Raw genomic sequence first — 27,512 nt, 5'->3', positions numbered from 1 at the left:
GAGCTTAGTTTAAATGATATTGCTTATGCTATTATATCAAAATATAAGCATTGACCTTAAAGATTCTTATTTATAACTATGGATTGAATAATATCTTCATCCACCAAGTTCACGAATTTTCAACAACTATTTACACAAAATGTTTTTTTGAAACTCGATCCCCATGTCGATGTTTCATTGTGATATCAATTTCTATTCATTTTTTGAATGCCATCGAAAGCATACAACCTACGGTGAAATCTTTTTTTCAATCTGTACAAATTGTCATCCGAAATTTGGGTGAGTGAGAAGATCATTCCATCGCCCGAAGCAACCTCGAAGGCCCCTCATTCTTCCTGCCTTCGAGGTCTTAAATTGCGCCAGTGTCAGTGATAGAACGATGCACCCTTTAACTTGGATCTCGTGTCTTATCATCTTAAGACACATAAGCATAACATCTACGAGAATCAAACTAAAGACCTGTTGTATACGTACCTTTAGTTTGATCAAGTATGATCAAGTTAGTTTGATCAAGTACAGTATGCTCCTTAAGCATCCAAAATTAAAGAAAACTTTGGGAGTAATTTCTCTCCTTCCCATCCATGAGAAGATGAGTACGATTTCTCTTCATTTTCAATGAAAACTGCGAGATGACATTATTTTCCTTGAGAATTTATTTACGACGTACAACTTGGGATACTGTAGCACGTTTTAGCAAAACTAAATCGGTCAGGGTGCCTTTCGGGAAAATTTTACTTAAAACATGGTTTGTTTCGCAAAGGTGACCTTTAAAATTTTGGAGGACGTTGACGGGCCTTGAGGCTCGGTTTCCATATTTTTCGTATGACAAAAGTACCCTTTATATTTGCACGAATTTCTAGAAAAGTCAGCTTTTAATATTTATTTTCCAAGCGGGGCCGGACCGATGAATAATTTAAAAGAAAAAAAGACGAATGACTTCTCACGTCATGTGTCTCCACATGCTGGGCAACATTGTTTCCTCTTATATAAAATAGGGATCAAGATTTGCAATAAACGTATTTTAAAATGGAAGGAAGGAATAAAAAATTGTATATAAATGCATTCACGTTGTACAATAATAACAAAACCGCTGTCACATTCGTTAATACTTAATCTTATTTGGGAGTTCTTAAAATTAAATCAATGACATATAAACAAATTTAGACTGCTTGTCTATTCCTCTCTAGAATCATGTGAAAAAAAAAAATACCGAAGGTCTAAGCAGTATAGAAAACGTAATGTTAAAATTTTCTCGTTGTATGTATGTAAGGTGAAGCATGAATTCTAATAAAGAGCTGAAGAATTCAATCCAAAGAAAAATGCATGCACGTTTGTAAATAGTGAAACTTCCGAGTGTTTGATATTTTGATTCAAATCTAAAAGGAGGCCAGTTAGGTGTGCAATATGAGAAGGAAGGGCACAAATTTCACGTTTATCATTGTAATGTTGTTTATCATAGCATTTCACTTGCAATTGTGGAATTCATTCAAACTATACGATGACCGATGACCGTTGGCTTCTGTCATCAAAGTTGAACTTTTTGGTTTACCATCAAAAGTTTTCTTTTTTTTTTGTCATTTTCAGTTTTAACACAGTGTCTTATTGGGAACCTAAGTTGTGACTAGGTGTGAACACAAGCCAAGTCAACCTGAGTTCAGTTAGCTCAAGCTCAAGCTCGAGAATAGCTCGATGAAAGCAACTCAAGCTCAACTTGGCTCAAAAATACATTGACAAAAGCAGCTCGAGCTTGACTCAGCAGTTACGTGTTGAGCTCGAGCTCGACTCGATTAAAGTTGGATAAAATCGTTTGAATAGAATTGACATTCATCGTTATTTGTTGAGTTCGAGCTCAACTCGATTAAGGATCGACAAACTCATTTGAATATAATTGATATTCATCGTTACGTGTTGAGCTCGAGCTCAACTCGATTAAGGATCGACACACTCATTTGAATAGAATTGATATTCATCGTTACGTATTGAGCTCGAGTTGGACTCGATTAAGACTTGACAAACTTGTAAATTTAATTGAATATATCAATTTGATTAAAGTTCGACAAAATCAATTAAAGCTCGAGCTCAACTCGATAGTTACTTGTTGAATTCGAACTCAACTTGATTATTTGGATGAATCGACTCATAAACTCGAGCTCTACTCAACTAAAACTCGTTCATGATCCAAACTTTAATGAGTGGAGCTGATTGTTCACAGCTAGTTGTGACGTGTTACTTAATGCATTTGCTGCATGTATTTAAAATATTGAGAAGGTAGAATCGTGGTAATGAAATTATACCCAAAATGTAGGCCCCAAAATGAAATTCTATGGACAGCGAGTCAACGAACTTTTGACCGGTAGAGGGCCCACCGCTGCCGACTCGGGCTTCCCAACTCCCAAGCCAAAATGTGGGCCCCACTTGCCCTCTCCACCTCTTTGCCTGGTCAACCACGTCACCGCCACGTGTTTTACTCAGCAAGCTTCCTTCGCAACTTGTCACGCAATGATTGGACAAAAGCCTTGGATTCTGGCCCGCAACGGCTGAAAATCTGCCACGTCGCCTGCCTGTTGTGGGGACCACGTTTCGAATCGTGGAAGCGGAGACCCCTGTCTTCTACAGTTTCTCTCCTATCGAACTGTCTCTCTCTCTTCCTAAGGCAGCACAGTGAGTCCGGTTGAGCTTAGCTTCAACTCACTCGAGCCAACCTTTTTATAGAACAAGTTCGTTGCTTTTGTTAAGTCTGTCTCAATTTTCTTAACCGCTTAATTTGTTTTACTCGTTTAGTTATTACTTGTTTAATTACTCTCTCATTCTATTTTAAATCAAGTTCATAGAATTGAACATTTCGAGTACATATTTAAACCTGGCTCAAATTAATTTGAGACAAGTTCCATAGAGCTGGCTGCCCTGCTTTTTCCTTTCGCGGCTCCGTGGCGAACCTGACCCACTCCGGTGAAACGAGAGTGGGCAGCTGCTTTTTCAAAAGCCCCTCTTCATTTTGAATTATTTGCAGAAAAATTCAATACGGCAATACCTTTTTTTGTCGATTCATAATGAATCGAACTTAATCACAGGGTACGCCAAGTTGTGGATATGTAGTCGCTGTCTCAAAGTGTGCCTCAACTTTCTCGTTCTTTATGGCGTAGAGATGCTTTCACAAAGAATTGTTAAATAAAAGTTTTGTCTTGGTGCTTGATTTCTTGAGTTTGGTGAAAAGGTCAGTTGGATTGAGACACCGTTAGACTGCTCCTTTTTTTTTTCATTTATGAGAATGAGCTAGTTTTATATGCATTGTTGTTTGGTTGAAAGAACAATAGGGGCTTAGAAGATACTTTGAATGTGATAACGATAACTGAAGTTCAGGAAAAGTGTTATGAAAGTGTCACCTTGTCATTTAGGCCTTTTTTTAGTTTATTTTTTGGCATTTTTTTGTTGCATTTGATCTTATTTTGTAGTGCTCACAAATGCATTTAGTTGTTCACTGGGTTACTTGGGATTTATTTATGAGGTGGTATGCTCTTGAAAGGCTTTCTTGACTCAAGTAAAAAAATTTGAAAAGAAGAGTAATACTCATAAGAATGTTCTTTTGCACCTTTTGTGCAGGGAGAATTTAAGTGTAGATCTGTGGATTTCTTTCAGGGTGTATTTCTTTCATTGTCCAGAAGCGTTCGGTCACTCGTAGCTTTTCTTCTAATGGATTCAATTTTTCATGGGCCAATACATCGTAAAGAAACCGCAGGCTTATAAAAAATTCTTAGTAGCAAGACCTGTGTTCATGATTGTTAAGATTCAAAGGTGAGTCTCCGCGATTTTTCTTCGTTGGCTTTGTCCTTTGTCCTCCCTCTCCTTCTTTCTATTTTTTTATTCTCTCTCTCTCTTTTCTTCTGCTTACGTAAAAGAAATTTTATTTTATTTTCTTTTGCTTATACAAAACAAATTTTAATTTAGTTTGTTCTCTCTCGGTTGAAAAAGTGGGAATAATAAGACGGGGAGAGCCCCACCTCTGCAAGTTCGTCAAAGGGTGGGTGTTGTCTAGCAGCAAGTCCTCCTCCTCCCTGTCTCTCTTTCTCTCCCTCATTATTATTGTTTATTGTTAGTTTGAAGAGTTTTTTTTTTTTTCATTTTCCTGTCGTTACAATTCGTTTCTTGAGGTGTCAGTCTCTTTCTCTTTCTATCTCTTCCCTCTCTCTGTCTCTCTCTCTCTTTTTTTTTTGTCGACCATGGTGTCTTGGGCTCCGCCATTAGAATATTATGCCTTTAATCGTCTATGCGAGTAGGAATTGGACTTGCGAATCTTGGGCTCTGCTTTTCGCTGTCTCATTTTTCGTTTTTTTTGGGAGGTTCCTCTTAATTTTTTTCTCCTTTTGATATCTTGAAAGCCCCAGCCCGGAGAAAATCTTTCCTTGCTTCTTTTCTGCTTGCTTTGGTGGAGGAATAATGGATTCATATTCCTAACTTATATATCTCTACGTTGATTTCATGGTTCCTCTGGTTCATTCGTTGCGTTCGTAGAGGTGCCTGCTTCTTGAATTTAAGAAAGAAAGGTTGGGGCTTTTCTGCTGCTCTTGCCATTGCTGTCCTTTGTGGCTTGTTGCATTAGGCCTCCGTAGATTTTGGGGTCTCTTTGTTTCTCTTGAATGTTTGGGATCAAACGAAGATGGTGGTTTTGTGATTCATGAAAAAATTTTGTTGATTGGTGACTGTTCTTCATCATGCTTATTAGACCATGCTTCTGGAAATAGGGTTCTGAAGATTTGGGTTGTTGGATTTTTTTGGGACAACTTCTTTTGGGTGGGGAGGAAGGATGGAGGAGGTGGAGGAAGCAAACAAGGCAGCAGTTGACTGCTGCCACAGGCTGATAAGCACGCTGTCTCAACCTCAAGAGGGTTCGGAGAGGAACACAGTGGTGGCCCTAACCGGGGAGGCCCTCATGAAGTTCAGGAGGGTGGTGTCTCTTCTCAACCACAAGGCGGGCCATGCAAGGTTCAGAAATGGCAGCACCCAATCCTCACCAAGGCAGAAGATATGCATGGAGAATCCCAAGCTGGGCTTGGACCCGACAGCACCCAAGGCCTACCCTGAGCTTCCTCACTGCCCTCCTCATCCACAGTCACCGAGTGCCCACTTCCATTTCCTTCAGCAGATGAAGCTTCAGGCTGATCTCTTGTACAGGAGGAGCAACAGCAGCATAAACTTGAAGTTTGATAACTCTAGCTGCACGCCGACCATGTCCTCAACCAGGTCATTCATGTCGTCTCTCAGTATGGATGGGAGTGTGGCCAATATGGACGGAAAGGCGTTTCGCCTAATCGGCCCCTCCTCTTCTCAGGACAGGATCAGCCACCACCAGAAGAGGAAGTGCTCAGGAAAAGGAGAGGATGGTAATGGTGGGAAATGTGGAACAACTGGAAGATGTCACTGTTCAAAAAGAAGGTCTGAAATTTTTTTGGAATTTATCTTTCTGTTGTTATTTCTATTGGACTTTTTTTGTGTGTGTGTCTGGTTTTGTGGGATGTTGATACAGATAGTTAAGGGATTGGAACATTCATTCCTTTGGTTGCTTGCAGGAAGTTGAGGATTAAGAGATCCATTAAGGTGCCTGCTATAAGTAACAAGCTTGCTGATATTCCACCTGATGAGTACTCCTGGAGGAAGTATGGGCAGAAACCAATCAAGGGATCACCTCATCCAAGGTACCCATTTCTCCCTTGTTTGTTGCTTTTTCGAGATTGCCTTTTTCTAGGTCAGCAATTTGGCAAGGGTATTGAATCTATAGATGGTCTTGGCGGTTAGTCTTTGGATCCATCTTCTGTGCCTTAGCTGGATTGCTGGTGACGGGAGAAAATAGAAGTACATAGGGAGAGGAAGTACATAGCTGTCACGGATCTTGACCAATCTTTTGTCCATCTGGAATTTTAGCCCATGATTGATTGCTGATTTGCCATGATCTCAAATGGATAGCTGAACCTTGATTTGTTCTTCTAGGCGCACTTATTGATGTCGTTGTTCTTTGGACCTGGGTAAAAAGGAACAATTGAAGTATCACTGCATGTTGAGATGGCTTGGTTTCCGATTCTTGCATGGTTAATTTCTGGAAAATTAAATTATCTTCAGCTGCTTTTTTGCTTCTATTTGGAGCCTTCGCTTCAGAACATCTGTTAGATAGCTATCCTTGTTTGTGTTTTGTATAATTGGCACACACCCGCAATTCAATGAGATGAACTCTGTCATGGTTCAGAGTCTGCAAGATCGCTAATTGAATTTGCTTTCCTTTCATCCTGTTGACTGAAACATCCGGCAATGCTTATTGTGAGAGTTGAACTTGCTCACGTTTGAGGTCCATATGGCTTAGCTTTTTGTCATTTGAGATTCATGCTAACGCAATTAGGTTATGCAAACAATACAGAGCCCCAAGTTGTACAAATTTGTCTTATTTACTTGACCCTCATCTTTGGTAACGTGGCCTGAAACATAGAATTTACTCTGTAAATGAGATATATGGCTTGTTTTGTTTGTGCAGGGGCTATTATAAATGTAGCAGCATGAGAGGATGCCCTGCAAGAAAGCATGTAGAAAGGTGCTTGGAAGATCCATCCATGCTTATTGTTACCTATGAAGGGGAACACAATCATTCCAGACTACTGCCCCAACCTACCCATGCGTAGTCCTTAGCGGGTGCCAGTTGGATTGGTTCATAGACAGTGCCTTCATGCGCATGACTGGTGATGCTTGACCTTTTTGTTGTAAATAATATGCATTGTTCAAGCTGATCATATGAAGATGTGGCAAGTAAATTTCTGAAGAACTTTTGGAGCTTCATAACCTTTTCATAGGTGGGATAGGTTGGTGGGAAGCTACAATAGGAGTGGAAACATGCAAGAGTTCTCCCGTGGTGGCAGTATCTGTTGCGTTAGTGGGTAGATTGGTGGGAAGCTGCAATAGGACATGTAAGTTCTTCCATTGTGGCAGCATCTGTTGAGTTAAAAATGTACACTTTCCTGAATCGAATGCATTGAGCTGTTTGTTTTCTCTCTTTGATATAACGCTTTTCACCGCTTCATAGCAAAATAATACAACTTTCATAAGAATGAAACTGAAACTAGGACTGAAAGCTACTCAGCTAGCACTAAACTTAGTATCTATGATCAGGTGGTGATTCCGCAGGTCAGTAAACAACAATTTCTTCCCTATGTCAAACGTTTTCTCCTGACAGTATCTATTTTAAATTCTTGGTTCGTCCTTTTTATTATAATTGTGTGCTTAACCAAAATGGTTAACCTAGTTCTCTCTCTGATACCTGCTTGTATCGGAGCTCCTGGCGTTTGGTAGTTTGTCTTTGAGTATCCTGTAGAAATTTTGTTTACCCGTTTGTATTTGGTCCCTCTGCCAGATTTAGCTGGAGAGGACTTTGTTTTTATTTTTTAAGATTAAATTCTTTGCCTTTTCTTCCTCAAAATAATGTTTTTCACAACGCATGCACTTTCCTGCAGAAGGATATTCATCAAGACTAGGCCTGATCTATTCAGTGTCTAATTCTCTTCGCCCTTAGATGTTCTTGTCCTTGGTAATAAATATAGTTGACCCATTTCTGTTAATATTGTAGGGTAGTGTAAGTTTCTTTCGAGTTAATGACTCCAGTAGCAAGTGGGACAGAAAACCTTGAAATAAGAATCTAATGTTGGTCATTTTGTTGCATCATTCACATAGACAAGGACCTGTTCTGTATACAAATCTAGTGGATTGATTATAGAGAGTTAGTACTTGCAGGTTCCTCACCGTCAACACTCAATTTTTTTTTCCATGTCATGATGCTTGCTTTCTCTGTTATTTATTCCCTTTGAGGTCATAAAAAAGCAGCGTGGCCTTGATCAATTTACTTTGTAAAGACGCATGGTATTCTTCTCGGATGCCATTTCCTGCTTTCCGTTTTCTTCTTTAGTTTTCTTTTGTGGGGAAAAAAAAAAAGTTGGTTCAAGTCAAAAAAGGAGACGCGAAAATCAAGGAGCCAACCTCTTAACAGAAGAGACAAAAACCTGACTTGAAGTCCATCCATCAGATGCGTCCCTCCATCTTCATCCACAAAGTGCCCATGAAGAGACTGGTAAGGCGTTAATCGGGGGGCAGAAATTGTGGGCGGTCGGTGAACTGTATATATGGAAGAGCAGAAGGAAGCTGCAACTGCTATTTTTCTTGAATGTTCTTTTAATCACAGGAACAGAAATGGATGAATTCCTTTATCTTTAGCGGGAACTGTAACGAAAATCTGCAAAAGGTGTTAATCCTGTCAGCAACAGAGCATGTCGGGGAAACCTTTGGTCTAATCTTTACATATCTTGGTCGAGTGGAGCTTGTGGCTGCAATTCTCTCGGTTCCTGAACTCCGTAGTATTTTTGCCACGTTGAATCCCGAGATTTGACTGAAGATTTTTCAAAACAGAATAGAGAGAGTTAATTCGTTTTGATGCTTAAATTGGCTTTTCATGAACCTCTGAAGTTGCCTGAGTATTATATGATTAACTACATAATTGCACTGAAACAACAGTTGTTTTTCCCTTTTCCTGCCAAAATAGCCTAAACTAAATCCACCACTCTGCTAAAAACAAATCGCCATGATGAAGTCCATGCATTGATTCTGCCTGAGATCGGCAAATTACTTCCTCAAGTTCAAGAGGAATTAAAAAGTCTTCCTTGGTTGCAGTTTCAAACCTGAGCGTCAAGCTAGCATGTTTTGAAAGCGACGCCGCACCAGATGAAAGATTTTAAAACCTGAGATTATCTAACTGAAGATAAGGAATGAATTGAACTCTGACTCAGTATTCTAGCAGAGATTGGTCTTCTCAGCGATTTTGATTGTTTTATATTTATGGTTCATACCAAGCATCATGTCACAGCAGTGACCTCATCTCCTGTGCGGCGGTCAGGTCTCAAGAGATTGTTCAACCTGCATCGTCATTAAATTATTGTTGGATGGTCCTCTTCCAAAATGAGATGAGGGGCCGTCGTTGGCCCATGGTTTAGAGTTTATCCAACAGGATAAAATTAGCAAGCTTCGAGAATTTTCTTGTATAATTATTTTCATTTGTTTAACTTTTTTCTGTTGAAAATGTAAAAGATTTTTGTATCAAAAGAAATATGACATGTTAAACATTATATAATACTCATTAGGTGTTTAAGGCCATCTTCTTGAAAATTAGTAATTTGATTTGAATGGATTAACGGCTTATATTTGAGTCAAGTACCCTTCCATCTCAAGATGTTGGCGGGTGATCAAAATAGGACTGGCCGAAATGGACAAGAAGATCTGTCATGCAGTTATATTATATATATATATATATAAACTTATCTAGTGATCACAATTAGGTGCAGTTCATGGGCTTACTTTTTCAAAAGCTTTGGTTGTTTTTTAGAAATTTTCTTGCTCAGTTGACAAAGGTGCAATGGCATCAACGTTGGCAAGAAAGCATTGGGACAAGTGCAAGTGCAATTGCAATTCAGCCTCCACAAGGCAACAGAGAGTGAGAGAGAGAGAGAGAGAGAGAATGGGAGGAGGAGGAGGTAGTTTCTCTATTTTCAGGATCATCATCATCTTCATCTTGCAATCACATAGCTTTGTGATGATTAGTCTGCCATGACAGCAAGCACTCGCAAAAGCAAGTGCCAGAAGAGTCCGCTAGATACCAAAAGTAAACAATCCTCTCTCTCTCTCTCCTGCTGTGTAATTTCAACTCAACATCAGAGATTAGTTTTAGATTTGAAGTAAAGAAATAAATCCTCACTGTGGTGTGTGAATTCAACGTCAGCAATGCTATTTATTAGTATGCCAACGAAAGAAAAAAACTAGGATATCATATTAAAACTAAACAACAAGATCTCTAACTCTCTATGGTGTGAATTTGAATGTCAACATCCGATGCTTAAACAGTAGATCAGACTAAATTAAACAAACATATTTCCCTCTTGCACATAAAGAAAGAGCATGATCTTTGTTTAAGAGATAATGGTGGGCCAATCAGGCAAATGGGCCTGAGCGCCTGGAACCTGCGACTGTCGGCTCCACTAGGGACGATGGTGGTGGCAACGAATATGAACCAATTTTATTTTCTCCATTTTTTTTAGAAAGGTAAAATAATTAGCTCGGTTCATGTGGGCAATTTGACAAGCAAAATCATCACGTGCCCCCACAGCATAACAAGATCATTATTAAATCCATGGGATTGTTCTTAAACTAATTATACTTCGCTCTAACGATTTAATTAAAGAGATAAACTTCTCTGGAATTCCCTCATATTATTGGTCTAATACCAAAATCCTGCAAAAGACGAGGGCCTACAGCGAATCTGCCCACCCAAGTTGTGCCATTTGTTCTTAGGAGCTGTTTGACAATGGTAACAAATTGTTACTATCTGCTAAACTTGTTTAAAAGATTCGGGCAGATTCTTGAAACAAGCTAATACAATATTCTGTAAAACTGCACTAATTTTTAGGATCAGGAAACAATAACAATTCGTTACCTTTTCCAAATGGGCCCCTAGAGTTCTTCATTGGGGATAATGTAGACGACGGTTGAGTACTGGTGCCCTTCTCCCCATTAATCAAAGAATAAAAGAATTAATTGCGTATGTCATTGATCATAAAATGCTTAGTTAGCATATAATATGTAATACTTATTTCATGGTTCCGTGAACTCTATGTTAATTTATCAATTATTTATTTACGTCAGAAAACGCTCTCAAGGTGCGAGACATCTAACTTGAACCTGATCTCTGATAACTTCATAATTTGGAGATTGAAGAAGAAGGCACTTTAAAACCTAGTTTGCAAGTTTGGATGCTCAAGTAAAAACCAGGTTTTCATTATGTAAAACTAGATTTTTTGATAAAAACCTGGGGGGTATGGGTTTTTTCATCCTCAGGTGAAAACACTGTTTTGTGAAACCACTGTTTTGTGAAAACCCAACAGCATTTTCTTGTCATCCAAACACTTTCAAAGAGTAGTTTTGGAGTGGCATTCAAACGCCCCCCTTAATCTTTATACAAAGTGATTTTTGTTAGTATTTTCATTTTATCCCTCTATAAAGGTGTTTTCGTGTTATTTGATTTTTCCTTGTTACATAGAGACGCGCTTCCACATCTTCTTAATCTGAAATAAAATGACTGAGGAGAGAAAAGGTTTCTTTTGGAGGGTACTCCCAGGAACAGATTCAGTGGAGACGACGTGGGGCCTGTAGCTCATGTGGCTACGAACCATGGTGTTGAGGGTTCGAATCCCTCCTCACCCACAACCGAGCTCAAGGGGAAGGCCCCTTCGTTTCCTTTATTACCTCTGGGGGTAAGAAAATCATGATCAGGATAGCGGACGCAAAGCTAAGGAGCTCGAGTGTAGGTCTTTTGTCGAAATGGAATGGACCTTAGTATTTATATTGATCGATAATAGTTACATGAAAAGAGGCCCGAATTTTAATGATATAACAAGAGAACTGGCCAAATTTTTTTTCCCTCTTTGCTCAATCAATTAGACATTCATTTTTGTTCAACTTGCAGGATATTTCTCCTAGTCGAGAGATTTGGTTGCACGCCCAGGATATAAAATCTTCATGGCCATTCCCTCGCTCCCAAGGTCTTGACATGTGTTGGTGATTAACACAAGAGGTAAGCGTCCATATCACTAAAATCATGGCCCAGCCTCCTAGCTAAACCCCTCAAGGCTAGTCAACTTAGACCTTATTTTAAAACTCAGACATGTTTTCGAGAAATTATTGCTCTCAACAACACTCTTCTTCCTCTCCTTTTCTTCTTTTTTCCTTTGAAGATTCCCGTTTCAGATCTTTGCAGAGGCTTTTTCAGGTGTGAATATGTTAGCCGTTGGAAGATGAGCTTTTTTTTTTTTTTAATTCCTTGCCACCCCACCTAAAGCAGCTGGCTGAACAAAAAGAAAAAGGGGAAAATAAAAGCCACTGATGCTGAAACGCCAAGTTGCATAGGAGATGTTTTCAATCATTGAAAAGCATCTTCTGAATATGAATCAATGCTCAAAACCAACTGTAGCAGCTTGTGGGGATCAACTGCAACAGCAGTGTGGAGACAAAGCCGCTCCCAGTGAATCTCACGATTGATTCACACTACCTCCCCTTTATTCTCTCCTCACCATCCTTCAGCCTTTGGTTGTAATTCTCTCTCTTTCTCTCTCATGTCACAGCTCAAGCACGAAAACAGACAACCTTAAGGTGCATACTTTCATGTGATTTTTTTTTTTAATTCAATCTAATCTTATAGATGTGATATTAGGATTGATTTAGTAAGATACATATTGTATCAGCTATTTTTCAAATTTAGTTGTGTTTTTGAGCCATAAGATAATCAATGTCTCTTTGCAGCACGAATAGTTTGATGGTAAAGAATCGACATTCACAAACGTTATACGTAAAAGGATAAATAAGGCAATTAAAATATGTTGGCATCTGATAGATAGAAGTCAAAAATCTGTTGCTTAAAAAGTGTTGACGTAAGAGATTAATGACAGTTTACGGCAAAACAACTATTTATACTACTTTTAATATAGATATATATATATATATATATATATATATATCCGGCCAAACATACATACAATGAGACTGTCAGCAAGTAACTACGACTTCCTTTCCTGTCAGAATCCAATAGCTTCAGTCTAAGGGAATGGTTGGATCAAATTCTAATTAAAATGAGCAGGACCAAGCAAATTCCAAGAGAAAGACTATGATTTTGTTTCTTGTCAGAAAGCAATAATTTCATGCATAAGGGACCAGAAAAATCAAATATTACCGAACATGAGCAAGACCAATCGATTCCAAGGGTAATGCAGATCACTTCTTTCTGGTCGGAATTCAAAAAGTACTGCGGAAGGGATCAACTGTTTGTTGATTGTGGCAGTGGCAGAAGCATATAGAAAAAGAAAAGAAGAAAAGAATCAAATCGTCGTCGAGAAATAATATCATGGGCCTGTCGTTATGCAACAGCAAATATTTGAACACCAAACTCGATCACTCTCCCTCCAAAAAGGACAGGATTCTTATCCTTTTGCATTCTTATCCTTACCCGAACCAATGAACACATAAACCCAATGGTAAATGACCCACTTGAAGATGCCCAACGAAACAAATCAAAGACCAAAAGAGATGAAATATCAAGTACACAAATATGACTGAAGGTGGAAAAAAGGAACTAGGTACTGCGAACAGCCAGAAAATCCTTCAGTCTGCAGAACTAAGCAACATAATGATCCCTTCACAGACGTGCTCCTTAACCATTCCCCTTACCGATTTCAACGAGAGGCAGAAAAAAGGCGCCCCATTCTGCAATGGAACTCTTGTGGCAGTCTGTCTTCTCTGATTCACCGAGTGTCTGAGTCCCACCCATTTCTTACTCATATCCTCCTTTCTCGAGCCCGAGTGCTCGCACAGGGTCAAAGAGAAGGGCCCTGCTCTTCTTCATGGCTTCCGTTATCTAGAGTCTGGAGACCTTGTGCTTCATAGTCTGCGCCCTCAGCTTGGCCCCGAACCTAGCGTCCTGGTTGCTGCTGCAGCAGAAGGCGCTGGAGCTCAGTTGCCTGGCTGCTGATGGGGCTTTGGTCCTGATTCTTGGAGGTTTTGAGGATGTTCGTTGTGCAGAGAGGGGCTGAGTAGATGGAAGGCAAGCTGCCGACAGAATGGCTAAAAATGGTCTTGGTTTTGAATAGAAACCGTAAGTCAAGTTTGCCGTTATACCAATTTGCACTCTGATACCACCACCACCACCAACAGGTGAACTTGATGTTAATCAAGTTTGCCGCTATACCAATAGATGAGCACTCACGCTATCATAAATCAAGTTCTGTAATACCAATTTGCACTCTGAGATTTTTCATGGTGTTGCGGTCAGTTTTTGAGGCTCCACAAACTTACCTCTTACGCGAGCCCATTAAGTGACCTGTTCCTTGGAAAGTTTCTCTCAAGGGTACGAGAAAAAGGATTCTTGGCACCTACCTGAAGATCAACTATGATCAGGTGAAGGTTAATAAAGAACAAAACAAATATGCGCTTCATTCATCAATCCATTTCTTCTTTTCTCGTGTCTTTTTACTATTCAATTCTTCTCAATCCAACTTACTACACCAAGAAAGGTTCAATTGTAAGGAAGAAATCAAGAAAATAATAAAGAAGAACAACGACAATCTACAACAGAGAGTCGTAATTACGGAAAAGAAAATCAATTCAACCGACAACTGCGTCTTCCATACATCTGTCAGCCAATTTCGTAAATGCCCACGTAAAAGATCACAAGAAAATGACGAGACTATCAGTTTCAGTGTTTCAACCGCACCGACTTTGGGGTTTCCTTCAACGTCCAACAGAGAAAAGGAAACTAAGAACTTGAGCCTTCGGTCACATGGGGTGGTTAAGAAGTTGATCTGCGTTTCAAGATTAACCGATTACAAACATTCAGGTGACAAAACATGGCTCAACATGACTTCTAGCCTATGAAATATGACCATAGACCACTCAAGTTTCAAAGTTCACAAGAGAAACCCTGGTGCTTTCCGAAACTATTTTCACACTTGCAGGTGATTTTGCTTTTACTTGAACCATTGCAACATGAGGCGTCACGTAATTGATGCTTCGTCTCTTGAAAACACTTTTAAACGTGAAAATTACCTTTCTGTAGTGCTTAATGCACAACGTTAAATCTTCGCCTAATTGTTGTTTCATCTGTCTCGAAAACATATTTGAATCTGTGTGAGTACGTGCAACTATCTTTCTGACGCATGAGCAATTCCGAAATCCATTTCTGCCTTTCTGCACTGTCGAGCCCGTCCAACGTTCACACTTAGAAAAGCCATATTTTTCCGCTATTTCAACTAAAGTCAGGATCTTCCCACAGCTGTGAACTCGTATAAATGGGTTTATCTCATTGAAATTATCAATGTATCTTTGTAGTTAATCTTCTTCTTCTAAGAGTACTTAATTCATTTCATTGGAAAAAGGCCATTGAGCTCTATAAAAAAGTAAACGGGAGGAAAGAACCCATTTATTTTCAGATGTTACAACACAGGAGACATCTTGTTAGCGCCTTCCAATTTCTTGTAGATCAGTTCAGATTACTGTTACGCATCAGGCACAGTGAATCGTGGATTAGTAAGCTCAAAGGCCGTCGCGGGGTGACATGGCCCTGCTTCTGATAGAACGAATAGGGAAACTATGTTTCTTTGCAACATTAGATCTGGACAACAGAGGAACATGCATACATATTAATGTATACATGCTTGTGTGCCGAATGCAACCCAGGAACATTTTTTTCTCTTCTTTTTAGACCGAACCTTACTGAAGGAACAAAAGCTTTCGACCACAACGTGGGAATACCTCCATGAGATGCAAAAATGGTACACACCACGCAACATAATGACTAAAAATAATTCTTAATTTCTAGCAACGACTAAGCTGGAGCGAGCAAGCTATCAGAAGCTCAACTTCAACAAACACTGGCTTCCTGCCATAGCCACGTGATTCTTGCCAAATCCATCCTCAACTTAAGGTGAACTGCCTCTTTGATGAAAGTATTGACAGATTCATACCCTCAATCATCCCCAATGGCTGAAGTAGTAACTATGACAGTCATCTTCTTTTGAGCTTTTCAAACTAACAGGCAACTTTCAACCCTGACAAGATGGTAAATCCAAAAAAATGAAATACAATAAAACAAAATTATTAGCATCTTAGGTAGCTGGAAGTTGCTTGAGGGTTGAAAACTGGATGACTCGCTTTGCTTCTCCACTACATAGGGATGACAGTAATCCACCAACAGAAGGTAGAGATATATCACCCCTTCTCAAAACTGTCCTTAATCAGTGCTGCGAGAATATCAACCCATGTGTCCGGAACTCCAGGCAAGCACCAGTGCATGCAATCCTGACCCCATATGGACACTGCATCTTGTCTTCCCAACCAAATTGCGGGATGAGCATCTGCTCTGAACTCACTCAAATGAGTCAGATCAAGCAAGCGGATATTTGAGTCTAGCAAACTCTGCCTGATAATAGAATTCACTTCTCTTGCTTCTCTGTTCACCCCATTATTCTTTGGATTGAACCAAGCTTCAATCTGGTGATACATCAAATTGTTAAGCCAAAAATCGCATACGGTAATCGAAGAAAAAAAAAATATATCAAATTATACCTGGTCCTCGCCAAGAGGATTCTTGAGTAAACAACTACCATTTTTGTTCCATTCACCACCATAAAAATGTCTTGGAGACTGTGTGCGCCAAAACTTGAGGACCCTTTTAGGAACTTCTCTTTGAATGTAAGGAATCATATTTTTGAGAACTTCCTCGAGCCCATCTCTTATATTAAGGTGTGGAAGTATCTGGTCACCTTTTTTGTAAAATATGAGTGGTTTGTCATCTGGAAATTTGTCCTTTCCCCACCTGAATCACAACGCCAATAGCTAAGATGGTCATCACTTCATATCAGTCGTTATCATGCACAGTTAGAGTCCACCATAATAACTGTACGTGCAATGAAACGGCTAAAAAGCTTGTCATTGCTTAAACAAAGGAGGAATCCTGGACCGTATACAAATGTTTCTATGAAAGCTATAAAGTAAATAATGTGAAGGATAGCTCAAATCAAATAAATTTTCTTTAACGCAATTTAAGCAATAAAGATGGCGACTTCAGATGCATTGCGAACTGAACAAATCTCCATAGCCTACTGAAATTCCTGAGAAACTAAAAGAAAAGAAACAAACTCTCTACTTATGAAAGTAATGTAGATCGACCAGCCCATCACTAAAGACAGTGTGTTAGAATGTGTGTCTCTGTGAGCATGGGCATAGTAGTCATCATGTATTTTTAGTTGCTTTATTTTCCAGTCAACAAAATATTAACCAGCCGAACTAGCCAGCAGCTAGCTCCAAATGGCTCGCTCAGTCTTCATGAGATGTATATATTGGGGTCTTCACCTAGCTTATAACTATGTTTTTTAAGAATTTTGTAATGAATAAAATATCTATTTTTATGCTTGCATTTACGGCTTTCTGCATTCAACAGTGCTCTTTGTGAAAGATTATTAATATTAAGACTATGGTTTCTGCACTTAACCGTGCTCTTTGTGAAAGATTATTAAGACTATGGTTTCTGCACTCAACCGTGCTATTTCAGAAACCATAGTCTTTGTTCTCCGGCCTTTGGAAATATCTTCACATAGTGATCCGTCACAAGAATGAGAACAAAGACTATGGTTTCTGAAACTTGTTGGAAAAGAAATGACCATTTAAGGATGACACTAATAGATTCAGCAACATGATTTATGAACCAATTATATTGTTATGGGTGCTGACTCCATATCGCCCTGGAATTTTCTTATAGAAGGCCACAAAAGTGATATCAGGAATACGTTTCTTCTCTTTTCTCCTCCCTTTGCTTTTGTCCGCCTATGCCCCAACAAGGCCTTTCTAAGGTTATGGCATCCAGAAGCTACCAGTACACTCCCTCCCATAATGTTCTTCGAGTAATTGATTTTGCTTTTTCGTTTCTTGAAAGTTGAAACTAATTTAAATTCACATCAGTTTGAGGAAGAAGCTATATGACATTTAGAATGAAATTTCCCAATTTATATAATGAATCTTTTATACATGTATTCCATTGGTTTTACAACTTTTATTCCACAAGTTCGCAACAACAATCACAACCATTAAACCATAGGTAACCCATGGAACCTCATTCCCACTTGATTTCTAACCATCTTTTTTGACAAGAATTTTTTCAGGTTGTTGGTAAAAAGAACATTCACCCATATAGCTTAAAGATAAATAACACCATTCTTTCCTCTCTTCCCCAGCCCCACTTCCAAACCCACCTTCCCTTTTTTTCCTTCTTTCTTCTTTCTGCACAAAAAGCATTGCCTACATGCATAATCAATCATGAAGGCTCAGCATGAGACAACCATAAAATTGAAAAAGTCGAGTGCTTGAGTAGAAAGCTGCAAGAAGTGATGAATTGATTCAAGGGGTAAATTTATATAAAGCCACCTAATACATTAATCTAGTAACAGAAAGCAGCAAGAATTGAATTGCTCAACAACCTACACTTGAATCCCTTTCAAACAGGCACACAAGGTGCAACATGACATTTTAAACAGGCAAACAGCCACAAGTTTCTACCACACCTAGACGTAAAAACTCATAATTTATCGAAAAACTGTTGCTTCATTTAAAAATGAGTGCAGGTATGTAACTATAAGCTACTAGCCATTGAATGCCAAAATAAAGCATGGAACCAAATGGTTCCAAATACTCCACATTTTTATCTAGAATATATACACAGAAAATATGCACTGCCTTGTGTTTCAGTCTGTTTGATTATCTTAAGCGGCTTATTATGGTCCACACATAAAAAACATTCAAGCCAGTGCGGTATTGTTTTATAATCTTATTTTGACTAGAGTCATTAGCATCACCTATCTAAAAAGTTTTTCAAAGGGCATTTTCCATGCATACATACAAGAAGGTTAACATGAAAAGGTTAAAGAAAATTACCAATGGCCAGTATTAAACACCAGGACATCATAGAATTTTGGCACATTTATCCAATCATCAGCAGGAGTGTCCACATCCACTTTGTAGAACCCCATCAATCCATCTTGTACAGGAGGGTTCGAAGTTCTTGATGACTGCCACCTTTACATCATCAGAAAGAATGTGAGGATATATTTCAATATGAACACAAAATAGTTTTGGATATACAAGGAGAAAACAAATTATGAAAATCACAATAAAGTGAGAATAGATAAGATGAAAATTCAATTGCTACCTAGTAGCAGTGAAAGTGGTTTGCACCATGTGCATTACACATCCATTGACAGACTTCTGTATATTGCATAATGTATGATGCAACACCATTAAGCAATTGTTATATGTAATGCAGTGTATCATACAATATGTTACATAACCATAAAAATATAAACCATGAAAATATTTTAAAGTGTAGTATACACTATAAGATGTAACTTACAACCCTTGTCACAATGTTGCTGTTTTCTTCAAAAAAGAATGCAAAAAATGGGAAAACAGGAAAAAATTTTGCAATGTTAAAAAATGCCAAAATGAAACACACGCTCTTCTATTGCATTATTTGTATTTCTACAAGATGATGTTTAATATTTTTTATTTTTTTTGAAGCTTTTAACATATTATTAAAGATTTTGAATGTTGACTAATTTTTTGAAAGAAAATAAAGAGAAAATTCAAATTTTCATATTGCATTCTATTATTTTTTAACTTTTAAAATTCTCAAAAATTTTCTTGAGAAAAATAATCTTCCAATTAATACACAAAAAAATATTCAACAACAAAAAACCAAAAAACAATATTTATGGTAATGCTTACAGTACACTTTCCAGTTTCCATATTATATGTTATGGTAGAATAGGGGGTGTAAGTGTGTACAGTGTACACTATGCCAGACCTTGATAACATAAAAAATGACACTCTTTTGGGACTTAAAGTTGTACAACTTTCTTAAGGCTGAAATAACTGAAGAATATGTTTGCCATGAAAGGCCTTCATACACAGTTAAAATTAAAAATAAAATATAGGAGTATCATGTGATAAAATTAATGCTTTCATGGTTTCTCATATAAAGATCATGCATCCCCCAACATAAAAAATGTCAAATTTTGTGATCGTTAAGTTGTTTTAACTTTTAAGACTCCACAGAGTAAATTAGACATAATAGAGGATTGTTTATTTTATAACCATTTAGGTACTTGAAGTAATCAAACTGGTCGATTTTGATTATTTCTAATGAACAGGAGAATGTAGCAGGTAGAATATACATATTATTTTATGCAATTCATGTTTTTCATATAGAGAATTTTTTTGTATTTTTTCTCTTATTATTTTATTATTTTGCATTTTCCAACTTTTTATTCCTTATATTTTTTAATGTTAAAAAACTGAATTTATGATTTTCTATGTTAAGTTACATTACATCTAACTTTGGACCTGGCTGATAGACGTTATGTTACACATTTTACAACAATAGAATAAGTAGCTATTGTACACATTATCAAAAGCACCACATGTACTCCACTCAACATAGAAAGACATTTAAAGCATAGGCATAAATGATAAATCTCATCTATGTTGTGATATTTTTGAAAAGAAACAAGATAAAATTTTAGGTTTAATTTGTCATTAATATTGTTTTTATTCAATACATTTTATACCTTCTCCACTTGATTGATTTTTGGGTTCAAAAACAGATCACTGGACAAAACATACAATTTTGACGATAACTATATATATTATGTTGCTGTATATTCTTATGTACTTTACTGTGGACCCAATCAATAAAAGTTACTAATCTTCTTTTCCATGGTGCTGTTTTCGTATATGCTCGGTGGTTGGAGCCCACTCAAGGATGTGATTCTTTTTCTTTTACATTTTAAATTTAGAAAAATAGTTCACATTTTTCAAGGAAAGCCACCTTTCGGGGAAAAAAAAATCAAGAAAAATGTCACAGAGAAGTTAAGACAGAATGAGAAGTTTATTCCTTGCAGCCTTGAAGGATATTTGTGGCTATGTTTCAAATAAGTATAGTGAGACAGTCCTTTAGTTAGCCTTGGCACCAACAAAGAAGTATCCAACAATTACATGACAACACTGACTCCGATTGGACATTTCATCTCAAAGAATCAGTCAGACAGTTATTCAAATGCATGCTTGAGTTTACATGTAGGAATATTCACAGTTTAGAAAACCTTTGTTAAGAACTTAAGATGTCTGTCACGGTATCTATTGCTCCACACTCTCCAACCAAATACTCCATTCATCAATAGCCGTCAATGGAAAGATATACAAAGTGTCTGCATAGGACATCTCCTCCTGTTACCTGCCTTTTACCTAACTTCACATTGGTCTGTCTACTATCTGTTATGATTACCATTATCAGGAACCATGCCTCTCTGTTCATGATATCAAAACCCCTAGCAACCTATACTTCTCGAAGAGAAACTCGGTCTTCATTTATTGGGTCACATATCAAAGCTTTCCGTCAATACAAAATGATTTATAACTAACTAATCACAAATATGGTGATTTTTCAACTTCCTATTTTTGTCATTTGATTCTTCTATTCTTGGCCCTCAATCTCACAAAATTAATCATTTCTCATCTCTCAATCACCGCAGGTGGTAGGAAGGGAACGTGAAAGCTGTCAAGTTGAAAACCCTGGGACAAGTCCCAATCCGGCCATCCTGTTGCTTGAACTTTTCCTCGATGTTGTCTGCCTTATGCTTGGTGGTCAGGGTTCACCCTCAATTCAAAAGGAAAAGGAAAGGTCCATTCTCATGGCTGTGCACGCACAGATCTCTTGTTTTTACTCTATTATCTGCTTGTTATGGGAGCTCAAAGATCAAACTTCTCGTGGTTACCCCATTCATAAATGTGGTGTCTTTCTGATGTTCTTGGCATTAGACTTTCCTGTGTAGTAATCTGACACTCTCACAATCCTCGTCTCTTTTGTGATGAACTCTCAAAACACATCTCTATTATTTTGGTTCTCTATTCATTCAAGGCCCTCAAAAACTAGTTGGAATTAGTCAGGACTGATCAGTTTGAAACAGCCCAAGTCAGTCAACTAAGACCAAAACGATACGAAAAAGAACGTATATACAGGAAAAGTACACATAAGAATATAGACACTAGGTGTATACACGAACAGATGCAGATAGAAGACCACACACACACAGATATATATATCGCACTCATGCCTTCCCATGAAATATATTGATTTTTGAAGCCTCAAACAAGACACCAACCAAATTAAATCCAAGAGCGTAAGAAATTCACTTGTATGCAAACCAAAAGAAGTTCACTTACTCATATCTTGCAAGCAAAACAGCACGATGGTATCCCACGGTCACATTGTACTTGGGGAAATATCCTCCCCTCCAAGCCCCTTTCCTTTTCCATTTCTTAGCTCCCCTGTCTGCCACATGGAGCGTACAAAGGAGTGCGACCAAGAAATTCTCGTTCAGTGAGTCCCCTATGAAACCAATTCTCCTGTCCTTCATCAAATTCAGAAAATCCTCAGGATTAATGCCCGGCAGATTGCAATCCCAAGGCACCCACCTCCACGAATTGATCCTATCCATGTCTTCTCTCCCATTCTTGATGCAATTCCAAGCACTTCGGTGGAAGGGGCAGTCTTTCCCGTATCTGGGCACCCTGTCTGGATCATAAACCCATTTACCTCTCTGGTAATCGCAGGAAAGAATGTGAATCTTATTATTGGTGGCATTAGAAGGTTGTCGAAAGTGGGAATCACGATATTTACTGAGAATCTGAGGGTTATTGGGAAATTTGGTTGAGAAACCAGAGAGGAATGAGCTATAAATGTAGATGAAGGTTGAAGCTAGGAGAAGCAAGGAGAGGGCGAGACAACCAAATTGGGTGGATGTGAACGGGCGTTTTGTAGAGGTCATGGAATGCATCATCTGATTATACCCTCTGGCTCATACTGATGACAAGAAAGTCGGATCACCATGAACGAAATGTAAAATCCTCTGATCTTCGGAGGAATGAAACCAAATGAAGTGTGAAATAGCACTTGCCTGGCCTAACCTTCGTCATGTACATCTAACCTTAATCACCTGAAAGTATCAAATTTCCAAAGGAAACAAAAATGATTGAACCAACTAAAATATAAAGAGGGGCAGGGAAGAGACAGCGTTGCCCTCTCTCTAGCCACACAGTGGAGAGAAGGACGAAAAAATGCGACCCTTTCTCTCGGTTTAGAGAGAAAGAAAACCAAAATTATTTTTTCCATATAGCCCACAATCAAAATGATGGTGTAAGTGGAGATGAAAATGAGGATGAGAGGGAGCTGAAAAGGAGGTCGATACCTTTCTTGATGTCTTCGAACGATCTACTGTCCTATTTTGGCTATCACATTAATGTGTTATCTCGATCTGTGATAACAAATAATCGGGGTTTTATATGGATCTATAGTCTGGTGGCTTGCTGCCCACCGGTGTATTAGCCGGAGAAAAAGCGGGTCTTCGGTGCCAATGTGCTCGCCGGAGGGAGAGAGTTTGAGAGGTTAATAACAGTGCTGAACCGAAAATTTCTACTTAAGGGTACCATTACTTTAAATTTGATATTTTAAGAAACATTAATATATAAAAAATTGAAAATTAATAAAATATCTATATATAAATAAAGTAAAATTTCTAGGTTGGTGTGAACAATCGAATCCCTTACAGCAGCCACAACATAGCTCCACCACCAACTAAGAAGGTTTCTCAATGGAAACAGGGTACGTTGAGAGGTTGAGAAAGCCTTTTCGGTTTCTCCTTAACATGTAAAGCATGCTAAATGAAAAATAACTTAAAAATTTAACGCCACTATTTTGGTGCGTTCAATGGCCCAGTGCACGGCCATGTACTTAATAACACCAATCCCAGGGCGATTGATAGTGGTGATTTGAGATCATTGTGAATCTTAGATTCATATCATGGATTTAAGGTCAGAACCCTCTCATGTCCAACATCAAACCTAAGTTTTTAGTCATAAATTGAGGACCTTAAAGCTTGTCTTTCATGTAATGGCGGAACCTGGTTTGTTTATACCGTGTGCCCCATATAAAAAGAAATTTCAGATCAACCTCAGATTTGAGATCTAAAGCTATCAAACACGCCCTCAATCGACAACGTAAGTTCCGGCAAATTATGATTAATCTCTGCACTTTATGTAATATTTATATGTACGTCAATAGTGAAGTCTCCTTTAATCTCAAATCGACGTTTACTTTGTATACGTCAAGAACAATAATTAAGTTATGATGGTTCTCATCTGGCTCACAGGGAGTACTAATTTGAAGACGATATAGAGATGTCGTTTTCTAAATCCGTTTTTGCAAAGATACTTAAATGTTCTATAAGGGTCTTCGATTGTGTAAAATTTGGAAATTATGAGCCATTAACGGTAAAAGTCTGAAGAAAAAAAAAAAGAAATCTGATGGTCGTGTTTGGATCAAAACAACTTAATTATTGGTTCCCTAAACATTTTGAATTCCTATCTTTAGATTGTTTCAAATTCAACAAGCTTTCAACCATTTCGAACTTTTGCTATTCATATTGAATATCACAAAGAACATATGTTCCTGACAAAAGAAAGAATAATTGGGACGTCACCAATTGACATTGTCGGTTGTTGCCAACCGCAAAGAAGGAGACACTGAAAACGAACCAGTCTAGGATGTCTCAGTCTCATGATGCTGCACAGAGGGAGGGATATCTATAGAGAGGTTGACGATGAAATCACCTATTGGCATACTCGAGTCGATGATGGTGGATGCTTCCGTTTCCGTGCAGTGGCCCCCCTGGCTTTTGTACCTTTCGTCCTTACACACGCGTGTTGTCAATGTAAAGGCTAAACGGGAAACAGAAAAGAGAAGAAAAGCAAGGCCGGAGACGCCCAGCACACACGGAAAGAGAGAGGAATAGAGGGGAAGCAAGAAGGAGGAGCCAGGAGAAGCTGTCTGTCATTCATTCAATCAGCCTTCCTGCTCCATCTTAATTCAACTGAGAGAGATGAGTGGCAGGTGCTTCTCTGTGTTATGAGAAACACCCACCTCCCCTCTCCTCTCCTGCAGCAATATCATCATGAGCAACCTTTCCGCCTCCACCGATCTCCAGCCGGCCGATGGTTCGACCCGCCCCATAGTGGGGTTCCCGCTGGGCACCGCCCTCCTTGTGCTCGTCATCTTCTGCATCAGCGGCATCGTCTCGTGCTGCTACCACTATGAGAAGATCCGGTCGCTCCGCCGCTCCTCTGACTCCAACAGTGCCTCCGCCGAGCCTGCTGCCGAACCCCAAGACGCTGCCGCCACCGCCACCACCAAGAGCACGCCCTTTCATCAGGTTGGTCCTTTACTCCTATCTATATTTTTAGGAAGTTAATTAGTTCTCTCAGGGAGAGTGATTTTTTTTTCTCTTTTTTGTTTTCCTTCTTTTTTCCTTTCTCGTCGTTGAGTCCTTCAAGAAGCAAGAGAGCGTCACTCTGTCGGTTTTGATGCCGGGAGATGAGTTCCCGAAGTTCGTGGCGTGGCCGTCCGAGAGGCTCACCACCGCCAGCGTCAAGTCGACGGAGGTGGCGACGAAGACGCTGCCTGTCTAGCTGCAGATTCCGGCAACGGCGCACTCTCTTCCTCTCACTGTCACACACATAAATGTTGAGGGCTCTAGTCTGTTGTTTGAGAAGATAGGAAGAACTAATCTGTAAATCATTTGGTTCTCCTTTTTATGCCTTGCCCCTTCTAATTGTCTGTATGTTCATTGGTGGGGAGTTCTAATCGGTAGGCCATGGTTGCAAGCCGTTGATTATTATGATGAACAACTGAGGACCATCTTAAAAATTTTCGCCCCTTCTTTAAAAACATTGATCTTGTGACGAATGTTGGAGTTCTTCTTTAGTTCCGCGATTCGCTTTAGGTAAGTTTGAACATAGTAAATTGCATAATTGTAGGAACGCTTTGTTCTTAATGTCAATTTGATATGTAACTAAAATAAGACAGTATTTCTCTTTCATTAATTGAAAGCTCTAATTTAATTGACTTTCAGGATGAGAACAAAGCATTAGTACGTAAGAATCTGGCAGAGAGTCTGGACGAAAACCAAAAAGCATCGTATCAATTTGTGGGCTTGCTAGGATCATCAGTTTCCACTCCCTCCCCTGCTAGTGGAAAATCACCAAACTCCATGATCGTGATGTCCAAGTTCGTGACAGAACTTACTGCTCTCGCTCACCTACTGACAGAAGAAACAAGCTGAAAGACAAAGTTACACTGGACAGTTTCTCTGAGATCTGTACGTCCCTGGTAACTACAATAATTTCATTTGTAGAGAAGGCGTACATTCTGTCCGTCCTGTCCCGTGAAACTAATCAAGCAACCTCTTAATTTCCTTAAACAAAATCGTTTGGCTTTAAGGGACACAGAGTAACTGGTCGAACTAAGAGCAAAGCAAGTCCCTTGTTTCAATACCGACAGATACAAAGAAGCTAAGCTTAGAATCATGGAAACTATTCTTTTACATCTATTTGTGCTTAGATTTGAGATAAACATTTTTATCTCAAACCGGAGATGGCTTCACTCCTAATATTCTTATAATCAGGCTGTAGGGGAGATTATTACTTAAATTGCTTCACATCTTTGTACTTGACAGGTTTTCATTACCCAACTCCTTAGAAGGGCAGCGGTTTATATGTTCGGCCCCTAACATGGGGTGCACGTGTTTGGGGTTTAAGATGATTTAAATATGCTTGATCTTAAAAAGAGAAGAAGATTAAACCCTGTTTAAGGGCAGCGGTTTATATGTTCAGCCCCTAACATGGGATGCACGTGAACGAGTGTTCTGCTAGTGGTGTTCAAGGTCCAATAGCCGTTGTATGTTCGTCACCCTGTCATGCAACCAATAGAACATATCCAGTGTTCAGGATTGAACGTATGACCAACTTTGCGCTTGATAAGCCTTTTCAAGCTACTTTTATCCATTACTTTCTCCACTAAATATGTTTTAAGCAGTGGCGGAGAAAAACATTTTTAATGAAAAGGCACTAATCCAAAACTTTATATATATATAAATAATTAAATATTTAGAAAACAACAATATTGAAATAAAGATACTTTGCTAGTGATAGATTTGCACTCAAAGGAGACAAAGACCGTAGTCGCACATAGTGTGTGTTGTCGGCCTGTTGATGCCGCCGAACACTTGCTTCTTTTTTCACTTGCCGTGCAGCTTTTTGGCCCTTAACTCGTTAATTGCAAGCAAAATATTCATCTTCCAAGCTACCCTTTGCCCCGTAATTTTAAAAAATGGACTACCATTGTTGGCTTTCTTAAATAATCATCACAATTTTTGTGAGAAGTTTGGATAATTTCCATGTCCAAATGCATTAGGCCGGCCCGGCCCAAGGCTCCACAAAGTTGGGTTTCAGCTGACATGAAGTCGTTGTTGGCAGTTCAAGCCCAACCTGCTTGGTTATCGAACCGTGCCCGACCGTCAAATTTATACCCAGTGGCTATCCGGTTTGATATCCACCTATATTTCAAATCCTTAATATTGTATATTTTAATGTTTTAGAAACCATTAAGGGCATGCCAAGAGTTTATAAGGGTACCATCGATAATATATGAAGAGTTTCTAAGAGTATCATCAGCGACACATCAAAAGTTTCTAAAGAATCATCAGGAATGCACCAAAAGTTTTTATGTGAGGTGATTGCTAATGTCACATGTTGTATATATTCCTCAGCATATGACACTAGCAATCGGTTAAGTTGAACCCGACTCGGGCCAACCCAGCCCGGCAGCTTTTTTTGATCGAGCCGGGCCAAATAACTAGCCCAAGCCTGGCCTGTTGCCCACCTTTATACATATGATTGCTTTAAATCGTGCACATGGAAACCTCTATTTTAAGTTCTCTAAACAAAACATTGTT

The 27,512-nt window shown here is 38.8% G+C and overlaps 3 protein-coding genes across 7 annotated transcripts; 2 read left to right on the top strand and 1 right to left on the bottom strand.

Moving 5' to 3' along the window:
• Positions 1-4,024: 4,024 nt before the first annotated feature.
• On the top strand, positions 4,025-7,028 carry LOC116245960 (probable WRKY transcription factor 39). The gene is made up of 4 exons (XM_031617605.2): positions 4,025-4,541; positions 4,740-5,430; positions 5,565-5,690; positions 6,518-7,028. Exons 2-4 carry the CDS (start codon positions 4,802-4,804, stop codon positions 6,660-6,662), a joined length of 900 nt encoding a protein of 299 aa, XP_031473465.1. The 5' UTR covers positions 4,025-4,541; positions 4,740-4,801; the 3' UTR covers positions 6,663-7,028.
• An 8,381-nt stretch (positions 7,029-15,409) lies between these two features.
• On the bottom strand, positions 15,410-23,108 carry LOC116246381 (protein trichome birefringence-like 12). 2 transcript variants are annotated; one of them, XM_031618239.2, is made up of 5 exons: positions 22,914-23,108; positions 21,889-22,661; positions 18,544-18,684; positions 16,183-16,432; positions 15,410-16,107 (listed from the first exon to the last, which is right to left on the bottom strand). In XM_031618239.2, exons 2-5 carry the CDS (start codon positions 22,503-22,505, stop codon positions 15,826-15,828), a joined length of 1,290 nt encoding a protein of 429 aa, XP_031474099.1. In that variant the 5' UTR covers positions 22,506-22,661; positions 22,914-23,108; the 3' UTR covers positions 15,410-15,825. The 2 variants fall into 2 exon arrangements, with proteins under 2 accessions (XP_031474099.1, XP_031474100.1); XM_031618240.2 differs by lacking the exon at positions 22,914-23,108 and having other exon boundaries at positions 21,889-22,852.
• A 1,324-nt stretch (positions 23,109-24,432) lies between these two features.
• LOC116268085 (uncharacterized protein At5g65660-like) lies at positions 24,433-26,088 on the top strand. Of its 4 annotated transcripts, none has more exons than XM_031649896.2 (2): positions 24,433-24,932; positions 25,632-26,088. In XM_031649896.2, exons 1-2 carry the CDS (start codon positions 24,675-24,677, stop codon positions 25,839-25,841), a joined length of 468 nt encoding a protein of 155 aa, XP_031505756.1. In that variant the 5' UTR covers positions 24,433-24,674; the 3' UTR covers positions 25,842-26,088. The 4 variants fall into 4 exon arrangements, with proteins under 4 accessions (XP_031505756.1, XP_031505778.1, XP_031505763.1 ...); XM_031649918.2 differs by lacking the exon at positions 25,632-26,088 and adding an exon at positions 25,057-25,397 and having other exon boundaries at positions 24,441-24,932; XM_031649903.2 differs by lacking the exon at positions 25,632-26,088 and adding an exon at positions 25,045-25,397 and having other exon boundaries at positions 24,443-24,932.
• Positions 26,089-27,512: the final 1,424 nt, after the last annotated feature.

This window comes from Nymphaea colorata, chromosome 1, assembly GCF_008831285.2.
Source record: "Nymphaea colorata isolate Beijing-Zhang1983 chromosome 1, ASM883128v2, whole genome shotgun sequence".
Classification (NCBI taxonomy): Eukaryota; Viridiplantae; Streptophyta; class Magnoliopsida; order Nymphaeales; family Nymphaeaceae; genus Nymphaea; species Nymphaea colorata.
This window is presented reverse-complemented; position numbering and strand designations above follow the sequence as displayed.